The 9854-nt window shown below is 65.6% G+C and overlaps 4 protein-coding genes across 4 annotated transcripts in view; 2 read left to right on the top strand and 2 right to left on the bottom strand.

Annotated features, from left to right (window-relative positions):
• The window catches only part of EMIHUDRAFT_243604 (hypothetical protein), a gene marked incomplete at both ends in the record, with an annotated part of 1624 nt that extends 386 nt beyond the window's left edge, over positions 1 to 1238 (bottom strand). Inside the window, 3 exons of the mRNA XM_005771033.1 lie at positions 111 to 529; positions 611 to 699; positions 763 to 1238. Coding sequence (XP_005771090.1) covers positions 111 to 529; positions 611 to 699; positions 763 to 1238 — 984 coding nt within the window. The remainder of the gene's footprint in view (positions 1 to 110; positions 530 to 610; positions 700 to 762) is intronic.
• An 869-nt stretch (positions 1239 to 2107) lies between these two features.
• Positions 2108 to 4930, top strand: EMIHUDRAFT_458886 (hypothetical protein). Its single transcript, XM_005771032.1, has 3 exons — positions 2108 to 2458; positions 2549 to 3426; positions 3494 to 4930. The coding sequence occupies exons 1-3, from the start codon at positions 2171 to 2173 to the stop codon at positions 4641 to 4643; spliced, it is 2316 nt and encodes a 771-aa protein (XP_005771089.1). The 5' UTR covers positions 2108 to 2170; the 3' UTR covers positions 4644 to 4930.
• Positions 4931 to 5205: 275 nt separating this feature from the next.
• Positions 5206 to 5973, bottom strand: EMIHUDRAFT_243601 (hypothetical protein; the record flags this gene model as incomplete). The annotated part of the gene is made up of 2 exons (XM_005771031.1): positions 5206 to 5343; positions 5533 to 5973. The coding sequence occupies 2 exons, from the start codon at positions 5971 to 5973 to the stop codon at positions 5206 to 5208; spliced, it is 579 nt and encodes a 192-aa protein (XP_005771088.1).
• Positions 5974 to 8959: 2986 nt separating this feature from the next.
• The window catches only part of EMIHUDRAFT_470210 (hypothetical protein), a 2772-nt gene continuing 1877 nt past the window's right edge, over positions 8960 to 9854 (top strand). Inside the window, exons 1-3 of the mRNA XM_005771030.1 lie at positions 8960 to 9424; positions 9516 to 9589; positions 9803 to 9854. Of these exons, the coding sequence (XP_005771087.1) occupies positions 8986 to 9424; positions 9516 to 9589; positions 9803 to 9854 (565 nt within the window). The 5' untranslated portion in view covers positions 8960 to 8985. The remainder of the gene's footprint in view (positions 9425 to 9515; positions 9590 to 9802) is intronic.

Here is a 9854-nt window from a genome sequence, read left to right as displayed (position 1 = left end):
TCCCCCTCGCCCCCGCCCCCCGCCCCCTCCCCGCGCTCAAAGGCCCAGCGCGATGGCGCCGGGTCGTCCGCGTCCGCCTCCTCGCCCTCGACGTCGCCGACGAAGCTCACCTGGCCGGTGTTCGCGTCGGCGACGCGCTGGACGTGCGCGAGGAAGTCGGCCTCGGAGTAGGTGTACTTCATCACGTTGCAGTCGCCGCAGCACGAGACGACGCTCTCTTCGGTGTACACGCGCAGCGAGGAGTCGAGCCGATCGAGACCGTTGTGGTGTCGGGGCGGGTCGCTCTCCTTGCCACAATAGTGGCAGGGGCGGGCCGTGATGGCGTTGAACGACTCGTTGGAGAGGGCATGCGTCTTGGAGTGGGTGGACGAGGCCGTCACGTAGCTCGAGCGAGAGCGCTTCGAGGTATTGTTGCGAAAACGGTGCGGGTACCGGCCGTAGTCGTGCCCGCCGCGGTGCGTCGCGATGTGGCGGCAAGCCTCGACATAGCCGCGGATCCGCCTGGCCCCCTTCATGAGGTTGCAGGTGCCTAGTCGAGGCGTGTCCCAAGCGTGTGTGGTGGACGTGTTCGGACGCCGCCCCACGAACACAAGTTGGCGTGAGCTGGCACCGCACGCAGTCGCGAGGTTGTCGGCGTGGAACGGGCCCATGAAGCCGCCCTTGGAGGGCGGCGCCATCCCCTCGGGCCAGATGCGCAGCCTGGTCAGCCCGTGGCCCTCCTCGGGCGCAGCGGCGCCGCAGAGCGCGCACGCCTATTCGCACCGCGAGCGCCGTCTGCGGCCACAATGCCCAGGCGATGATGGGCCAGCAGTAATGCACGCCTCTCGCATCATCGCCGTTGCCTGGTGCTCAGCGACGCAGAACGGGATGCCCTGCTCGGACGCAATCCGCTGGTACTGCCGGAGCCGCGCGATCTGCGGCAGCACGCGCGACTTGGAGCCCGCCGCCGCAGACGGCGCGGAGGGGTCGGCATTCCGGTTGGGCAACTTCTGCTCCATCACGCGCCGGCACCTGCTGCACTGCAGCGCGCCGACGCCGCCGTCAGCGGCGGCGGGCGCGTCCTCTGCCCGGGCGTCCTCGGACAGCTGCTGCGGCGCGGCCTCTGTGCTCTTGCGAAAGAAGCCGGCGAGAGAGGCCTGCTTGGTGGTGTCGGTGGAGCGGCGGCACGCGAAGCAGAGCACGGCGACCTTCCCGTCGCGCTCGTCGGCCATTCGGTGGCGCTTCTGGCCCTTGGCCATGGTCGAATCGTGAGCAATCGGACCAAGACGGCGCGAACAGAACGCCCCCCCCCCCCCCGGCCCCCGCCAGGCCTGCAAGCAAGAAATCCGCGCGCGGAAAAACCGGGACTTGAGGCTGCGGGTGCACCACACACCTCTCCTTAAAATCCCTGTGTGGTGGCGGCGTGCCGTCCTCCCATCCCTCCCTTGGGTTGTCTGTTTTCTTTCTTTTTTCTTTCTTTGAGGCTGCGGGTGCTCGTGGTGACGGCTGGGGAGGTGGTGTGAGAGAGCCTGATTGGAGGCGAACTGGTGCTGCGTCAGCGTGCGCAGCATGCTCTCTCGCTCTGTGCTGAGGCATGCTGGCTGGCGCCCAGTACATCACCCCCAATGCACTGCTCTACGCTGTGCTGGCTGGTGCAGTACTACCAGTGCGCTGACTGGCGCGCAGGGTGCGTGTCGCCGCGCGTGGCACGGGAGGCTCGAGCGGCGCGGCTGTCGGTCAACCCCGCGGCGCAAGATAGATGTTGACTTCGCCTATGGAGATTGCAAAATGCGCGAAAAGCGCAGCGCGGGGCTGGGCGCGGGGTGGGGGCTGGGGGGAGGCGGGGGTGGGCCGGTGGGGTGTTTTTGTTTTTGGGGCAGGTGAGGGAGGGGGCGGGGAAGGCCGCCCCCCCCCCCCCCCCGGTCCTCGGGCTACTGTGATAGGCACATCAAGCATCGGACAAGCATGCATCGGCAGTGGGGGTCGTGTGTGAGTGAGTGAGTGAGCACACACACACACAAAGTGGGGGTCGAGGCAGGCCCTTAGGTTAGCTTAGGTAGGAATGTCAGAACACCGCCCTAAGGCAAAGAAAAGAAAACAGAGCTGCGCCACATCCTCAAGGGCGACAATCGCCGACGCCTCTCCGGACGCCAGTCGCCATCTCTCCAGTCGCTGTCCGTGTGCCTCGCCGATGACGATGCCACAGAGCTCACAGGAGCGCAAAACCGACACCAACATCAAGCAGGCGGTTCTCGTCTCCGCCTTCGCGGCCGCCCTCCTGGCCGCGTCGCCGACGCCCAAGCTGGTGCTCGCACCGCTGGCCTTTGTCGCTCTCATCCTCTTCGTCAAGATCTTCGAGCTGTACGAGTCCGCCACCCGCATCCGGCCGCTCGACGTTCCCACGCAGATGGCGGACGAGCTCATCGACTACAGCGCAGCTACTGGCCCACTCTACACCACGGACCCGGCCGGCGAGGCGGTACGAGCCCTCCAGCGCCGCCCTCGAGCCTCTCTGCCCTGCGAGCCCGCCGAGCGCTCCACCTTACCCAAGCCCCGCCCCTCGCGCTAGATCGTGCGCGTCTCCAAGAGCGGGTGGGCGGCGCTCGAGCCAACCTCGCTGCCAAGGCTCTTCAAACAGGCGACCGCGCGCTTCCCAGACAAGCCGGCCCTCCGCGTGGAGGCGGACGGCGTCAACGGCGGCGGCTGGGTGACCTACTCGTGGGCCGAGTACTACGCCGAGAGCCAGAGAGTGGCGCAGTCGCTGCTGGCGCTCGGGCTGGAGGCGCACGACCGCGTCAACATCATCGGCTTCAACTCGCCGGAGTGGTTCATCGCAGAGATGGGCACCCTCCTCGCCGGCGGGGCCGCGGCGGGCGTCTACGCGTCCAACGGCCCCGACGCGTGCAAGTACATTGCGGTCCACTCGTCCGCGCGCGTCATCTTTTGCGAGGGCCTGCAGCAGGTCGACAAGTACCTCGGCTTCCGCGAGCAGGTGCCCGACTGCCTCGCCCTCGTCGTGTGGGGGGGCGGCATCTCGCCAGAAGAGATCGCCGCGCGCGCGTCGCTCCCCCGCGAGGGAGGCCGCCCGCTGCCGGTCTACAGCTGGTCCGACTTCCTTGCGCTCGGCGGCGTCGTGCCGTTGTCGGAGGTCGAGGCGCGCAGCGAGGCGGTGCGGCCGGGCCATGTGGCGACCCTTGTCTACACGTCTGGCACTACCGGCAACCCGAAGGCAGTCATGGTCTCGAATGACAACATGATCTGGACGTCGTTGAGCGCTTCGTCGCCCATCTTTGCCGAGGGCGTCAAGGCGGGAGTCTCTCCGCCCGAGAACCTCAAGATTGTCTCGTACCTCCCGCTCTCGCACGTGCTCGGCCAGATCCTCGACCTGATCGGGCCGATGGTGGTTACCGCCTGCGGGGCAGGGTACGGGCCAGACCTGCTCGCCAGGCACTACATGAAGACGTGGTTCGCACAGCCGTGAACAGCGTCTCTTCACACCTGCAGCTGTGAACAGGCACTACATGACGACGTGGTTCGCGCGCCCCGACGCGCTCAAGAGCAGCAGCAGCCTCAAGAGTACGCTCGTCGCCGCGCGACCGACACTCTTCGTCGGCGTGCCCCGCGTCTGGGAGAAGATCAAGGAGGGGATCCAGCAGGTGGGGAAGAAGACGCCCGCGCCGATCAAGGCGGTCTCCGACTGGGCGAAGCGGCTCTCGCTCGCGGCGGCGCTGGACCGGCAGGTTGGGCGCGAAGCGAGGCGCTCGCTCCCCTTCCTGATCGCGCGCCACGTCGTGCTGAACCGCATCAAGGCCGCGATCGGGCTCGACCAGTGCCTCGTCCACTACACGGGCTCCGCGCCGATGGGGCGCGACGTCTTCGACTACTTTGCCTCCCTCGACATCGACATCCTCGACACGCTCGGCGCGTCCGAAGCGAGCGGGCCGACGACGCTAAACACGCCGATGATGCACCGCCTCGGCACGCTCGGCGCCCCGATCCCCGGCGTCGAGGTGTCGGTCGACCACCAGCCGGGCCGTGACAAGCCCGGCGAGGGTGAAATCATCTATCGGGGGCGGAATGTCTGCATGGGCTACATGAACGACGAGGCAAAGACGGCGGAGGCGATCGACCAGGACGGCTGGTTCCACTCTGGCGACGTTGGCTCCTTCGAGGACGGGCTGCTGCGCATCACCGGCCGCATCAAGGAGCTGCTGATCACGGCGGGAGGAGAGAACATCGCCCCTGTGCCGATCGAGGAGCGGCTCAAGGAGCTCTGCCCCGCCCTGTCCAACGCGATGCTCGTCGGCGACAAGCGGAAGTACAACGTGGTGCTGCTCACGGCCAAGACAGTGCTAGACCTCGCGACCGGCCTCTCCACGGGCACGCTCGCCCTCGAGGCCCTCGAGGTCTCCTCCGCCGCCACCGACGCCGAGGCGGTCGCCGAGTCGCAGCGCGCCGGCGCGGCGTGGCAGCGGTACATCCAGCGAGGGATCGACGAGTACAACGCAACGTACGCCGTCTCCAACGCGCAGAAGATCCAAAAGTTCGTCTTGCTGCCGGGCGACTTTTCGGAGCGCGGCGGCGAGCTGACGCCGACGCTCAAGCTCCGCCGCGCCGCCGCCGTCGAGAAATACGCCGCTGCGATAGAGCGCCTCTACTCGTGATGCGAGGGCAAGCACACCGACACTCTCGTGACAAAGCTGACACGTGACAGAGCCGTCCACTCCGACTTCACAGTTCCAGTGTTCCACAGACCGCACGCGCGCACACGGTGCGGCTCGGTCTCTAGCACCCGGTCGTCGATAGCCGTATCCGCAATCCGGTGAGTGCGCCGCGCGACGGGGTCGAGTGGGGCTGGGCGTCTCGCGCGAGAACGACACACGCTCCCTCGTCCCCGCGCGTGTTTGTTTATTTGTGAGCTGTGGTACAGGTTTAAAAGGTAAGGTAACAACGTCCCTCCGCACACTCCACGGACCACGCACACCACGCACACGAATCCACAAACGACAAAGTCAAAGATCAAAGTGTGGTGGGGGGGGCAAGCAAGCTGCAAGGGGGCAGGGCCAGGGGGGGCGGGGAGGGCGAGACCCCCTCAAGTGGAAGTGCATCCCTGAGCTGTGGTACGCTGCTACTGGTCTAGTGTGGACACTAGTACGTAGTAGGTTGAGCCGTACAGGGGAGAGGCGCCGACACGCGACCCACTCTCACACCGGGGCCCCGCCTCGCTCACAGGAAGAACGCGGCTCGCACGTCGGCGAGGACGTCGGCGAGAGTCTCCGAGTCCTCGACGCCGGCCAAGTCGCGCTCCGCCCGCGAGAGGAAGGGGCGGAGCTCGGCCTCGCGGAAGAGCCTCTGCTCGACAATCTGCCGAAGCAGGGTCTCGAGCAGCAGCGCGCCGCGGCCGCCGCTTGCTGCCTCCTCCGCCCTCGCAGCCGCCCCTCCGCCCACCCCTCGCCGGGCGACGCCCGCCGCCGCCGACCCGCGGCGCGAGTCGGGCAGCAGCGGCTCGCGCCTCGCAAGCTCCGCCGTCCTCTGCGCCCGCCGCGCCGCAACCTCCCTCCAAACCAGCTCCGGCGGCAGTGGCGCCGAGGCGCGCATCTGGTAGGGCGGCCGCATCTGCTGCATCGAGAGGCGCGACGCCTGCCTCGCGATGCGGCGCTCCATGTGCATGCGCCGTCTCGCGTGCGCCTCCAGCGACTCGTCGCGCCGCTGCCGGTTCTCCGACAGCCGGCGGGATAGTTCCTGCGGCGACGTGCCGGGTGCCCACTGGTTGTCGACGCCCGAGCGCGGCGGCGGCGGTGCGGGCGCCGTCCGGCGAAGGCCTTCGACATCTCTGGTGGTGGTGAGCTGTGAAGGGCGCCGCTGCTGCGCCTCTCTGAGCTGCGCCAGGCGGCGGCCGTGCTCGCGCATGCGCTCGATGTAGCGGTCTCGCCCGCCGAGGCTCTCGATGAAGTCGAAGGCCGTCGAGTCTCGGGGTAGAGTGTGCGAGGTCATGGCACCGATCGGAAATCAAGATCACTCAGCCACTAGACTGACCGACCGACTGAGCGCTGAGGCGAGCGAGAGCTAGCAAGATCGAGTGCTTGAGCGTACGCCCCCGGCAAAAAAAGAATTTACCCCGGAAAATTTAAACAAAAGAACTCTCTCTCACAGCTGACAGGCTCGACACAGGTGCGAACTGGCGCGTGCTCGCACTATCACAGGCACACCACCGGAGCCGCCTAAGCGACTCCGTTAAGAACGGCAATGCACTTAGCACCGTGCACAATTCTTTAAGCGTTGGAAAAACGTGCCAGCGTATATCGCAGAATGTGACGACTTCATCACACACGGCATCACACTCGGCACCGCGCAGAGAGTCTCGCGCAGCCTTGCCCGCGTCACGGACGACCCCTCGCTCACGTTGTTTTGGAATTGCGGACCATTCGACCCCAGCCAGTGTTTTACGCTCCTGATCGGGTTGTCACCGGGCCGACGTGCGATCCGCCGGCGGAAGATAACAAGCCTTGCTACCAGTACTGCACCGATCAGGACTTGAGCAGCCTCGAGGCTGGCGACATTCGCTCCGTCTTCGTCGATTCGGCAGGGCCGTTCAACTTTGCGGCCCTCTTCACCTCGTACGTGCTCGAGGTCATGTTGTTAGCGCTAACTAGCGCTATTCATACCTCATACCCCCAATATGCTGCCTCTCCCATTCGCTCACCAGTGCCCTCGCGCAGGTTGGTGCTCGCGGCGTCGATCGCCTCAGCGTCGACCTCACAAACGTCGAGCAGATCCATCTTGGTCCGTCCGAGCTTTCATTGGCACGCACGCCAAACAGCGCACTCACATGCCTCCCCACTTTTGCGTGCATAGGCTTATGGCTCAAGTCGCACACAACCATTGACGCTCCGCTTAGCTGCGACATGCGGAACTGCTGAAGGTCGAGCCAATAGTCGCCCATGTTGTACGACATCCTCGCCTCACCTACGCGGACCGTAGCGCTAAGTGGTATGGAGCCCCATGTACGACACCCCAGGGTCGACGGCGCAACCGCAACTAACGGAAAATGCAATGATGATGCGCTGCTGCCGCTCCCTGGGTCCCTGGACTGCTATGGTGGTCCAACCAAGGGAAGCCGGGCGGGCTGAGCTGGTTAGCACAAGTCCTAGCGCTCACCTTTAGGAACGCGCTGGATATGGATATGGATAGTCTTGGCCGGGAGGGAGCGTTCGCGTTCACGCTAGTTGCCCAAGGCCCTCGCACTTCTTAGGCGCCCTAGCGTTCACCTCTAGGAACGCGTAGACATAGCCTTGGCCAGGGGGGGGGGAGTGTTCGCGCTTCACGCTAGTTGGCTCTTGCCCGAGCGCCGAGGTCTTGTGCCTTTTTGTGCCTCTGTATGTGGAATGTGTGCTCTGTGTCTGTCGGCCGTTGTGTGTTTTAGATGAACGAACCGTCCCCCCTAGGGGTTTCCGAAACAAGATTCGTGCTGCCTCGCACAAAGCACCGCGGGCAGTCGATCGCCTCGCACCGGATGTCGGGAATGTCGCGATCCGTCGCGATCGTGCTCGCCCCGTGCAGCGCATGCACGGTGCCGCGTCGCCTGCTGCCGTCGGCACTGGCGCCGGGCCTGGCGGCACTGGCGGCAGCGGTCCCGGCGGCAGTGGCGGCGGCGGGTCTGGCAGCGGCACTGGTGGCGGCAGGCCTGGCTGCTAGCAGCGGCACTCCCCTTGCCCCACCACCTCGCGTGTGTGGAGAAGTTTACCTTGCCTTACCTTAGACGGGCGCGCCCGACGTAATGCCTCCGAGCGTACCGCCCGCGTAGTTGGACGAGACGCCGAGCGCGGGTTGCCTAGTACCATACCTCCAGAGTACTGAATCCAGTGTGGGTTCATCTCCGTGGGTGGTGCGGTACTGGCGCGCGCGTGTGTGGGGCTGTAGCCTGTGTTTGGCCGCTCCGATGCGTCCACCCATACCGCGTTGGTGTCCCAGTCGTTGGTCGGACTGTGTTTCGCAAAAAAAATAGGTGAGCTGGTAGAATGCACCCCTGACACAGTTTTGTTATGGTGTTATGGCTCTCGGGGCATAGCAGCCCATAACATGTTATGGGTGTTATGGCTGTTATGGGGCCGGCCCCATAACTGCCATAACACCCATAAGATGTTATGGGCTGCTATGAGAGAGCCGTCCCGGATCCACGCACGGTGTTATGGCCCGAGACGCGAGAGGCCACACCGAACTGCGCTCGCCGCTGTCTCTCGTGCGCATGGCAGGCGGTTGCCCCGCGTGCCATCGGCGCACTCTCTCCCCTCGAGCTCTCCCCACCCCTCTCGCGCGCGAGAGAGAGCTTGCGGGCGCGCCCACAGTTTGTGAACGAGAGTCTCACTCAGTTGGGGTCTTCCCAGTCCACCAAGCACCAGAAAACTCATAAAAACAGAGCAGGCATCTCACCAGAAAATTAAGAAAGAAAGAAAACAGGCAACCCAGGGTTTCGGAGGCGGCGGCACGCCGCCACACCAGAAAAATCACGAAGTCGGAAATTATGACCGTAAATTCTTTCTCGGGAAGCCGTCGCCCGCGAACACTTCTCTCCCCGCGCCTTGCCTGTCGCGTGAATCGTATAAATAAATAAATAAAACGGACACACCAAACAAGGGGTGGGAGAAGGATGACAGGGTCCCCACCTGCGCGAGGAGGATCTTGGAAAGACGATCAGGGACACAAGTGGGCGACCGTTCTCTTTTTCGGGGTCGATGTTAGTGGCAAAACCGCGGAACCGAAAATGGCGTTTAATTTCGCGCACCTGCTGTCCGCCGCCTGCGGCGGCGCTCCGCGCCGCTTGGGGCGCCTGCGGCGCCCTTGGGCGCGCTGCGCGCGCCTGTTTTGGGGGGGCTAGAGCTCTACCAGCACCGAAAAAATGCCTCTTTTTCGCCAAAAAGCAAGAGAGGCTCTTGCCCTGTGGCCGGCGCCTTGCCCGCCGTCTCGGTTGCTCTGGAGCGGGCGGAGACACGCGAGCTGCTCGCTTCGATGCCGCTGCGAAGTCCGAGCGACTCGGACCTCGAGAGTTACAAATCAGAGCAGCCTCTCCTCTCGCCCGGCAAATCCAACCCTGCCGAAAAGAGTTCGAGCGCGGGTCATCGGCCGCCGACGGCGGCCTTCCCGGACGAGCCGCTGCGACCAAAGGCTGGCGCGGCTGCGATGGGTGTGGCGGCGCTGCTGGTTGCGGGCTACCTGCTGCTGGGGAAGCGGCACGTGAGCAGCAGCTGGCACACGTCGCACGTCTTCCCGCGCGTCGGCGGCGTCACGGGCACGTCGTATCAGCGTGAGGGCGGGCACGACCCGGGAGGGTTCGCGCTGTGCAGGCAGCTGATCGGCGCGCTGCTGATGGCGGCGCTCGGCTACTGCCGCGAGGGGTCCAGCATCTTTGCCCTGAGGAGGAGCGACCACCGCGCGATTGCTAAACTCGGCGCGCCGTCCGCCCGCTCCGCCTGCCGACGAGCGGCGACGCGCGAGGCGGCACGCGCGTGCACTGGTCCGCGGCCTGCCCCCCGCTGTAGGCGTGTTCCACTACCTCAACTCCGTGCTCTTCATCTGGGGCTTCAAGCTCTCCACCCCCTTCTTCGCCTCCGTGGTGCGGCTGTGCCTCCTCCGCCCGCCTCCGCCCTCCCCTCCTCCTCCTCCCCCTCCTCCGCCTCCTCCCTCCTCCTCCCTCCTGCTCCCTCCTCCGCCCTCCACCCCCTTCTTCGCCTCCGTGGTGCGGCCCTGCCGTCCCCGACCCGGCAAGAGACACGTCCATGACACGTCCATGACACGTCCGCGACGGTCCCACGACGGTGGCCCGCAGGCGCAGCTCTCGATCCCCGTGATGACCTTCGTCTACACCGCGCTGGCGGGGC

This window comes from Emiliania huxleyi (assembly GCF_000372725.1).
Source record: "Emiliania huxleyi CCMP1516 unplaced genomic scaffold EMIHUscaffold_393, whole genome shotgun sequence".
Classification (NCBI taxonomy): Eukaryota; Haptophyta; order Isochrysidales; family Noelaerhabdaceae; genus Emiliania; species Emiliania huxleyi.
This window is presented reverse-complemented; position numbering and strand designations above follow the sequence as displayed.

Excerpts from the sequence above, each read along its gene's own strand:
- EMIHUDRAFT_458886 (XM_005771032.1), top strand. The coding sequence starts at position 2,171 with ATGACGATGCCACAGAGCTCACAGGAGCGCAAAACCGACACCAACATC. Across the intron at positions 2,459-2,548 it reads CGGACCCGGCCGGCGAGGCG|ATCGTGCGCGTCTCCAAGAG; the intron begins GTACGAGCCCTC and ends CCCTCGCGCTAG. Across the intron at positions 3,427-3,493 it reads GGGCCAGACCTGCTCGCCAG|GCACTACATGACGACGTGGT; the intron begins GCACTACATGAA and ends AGCTGTGAACAG.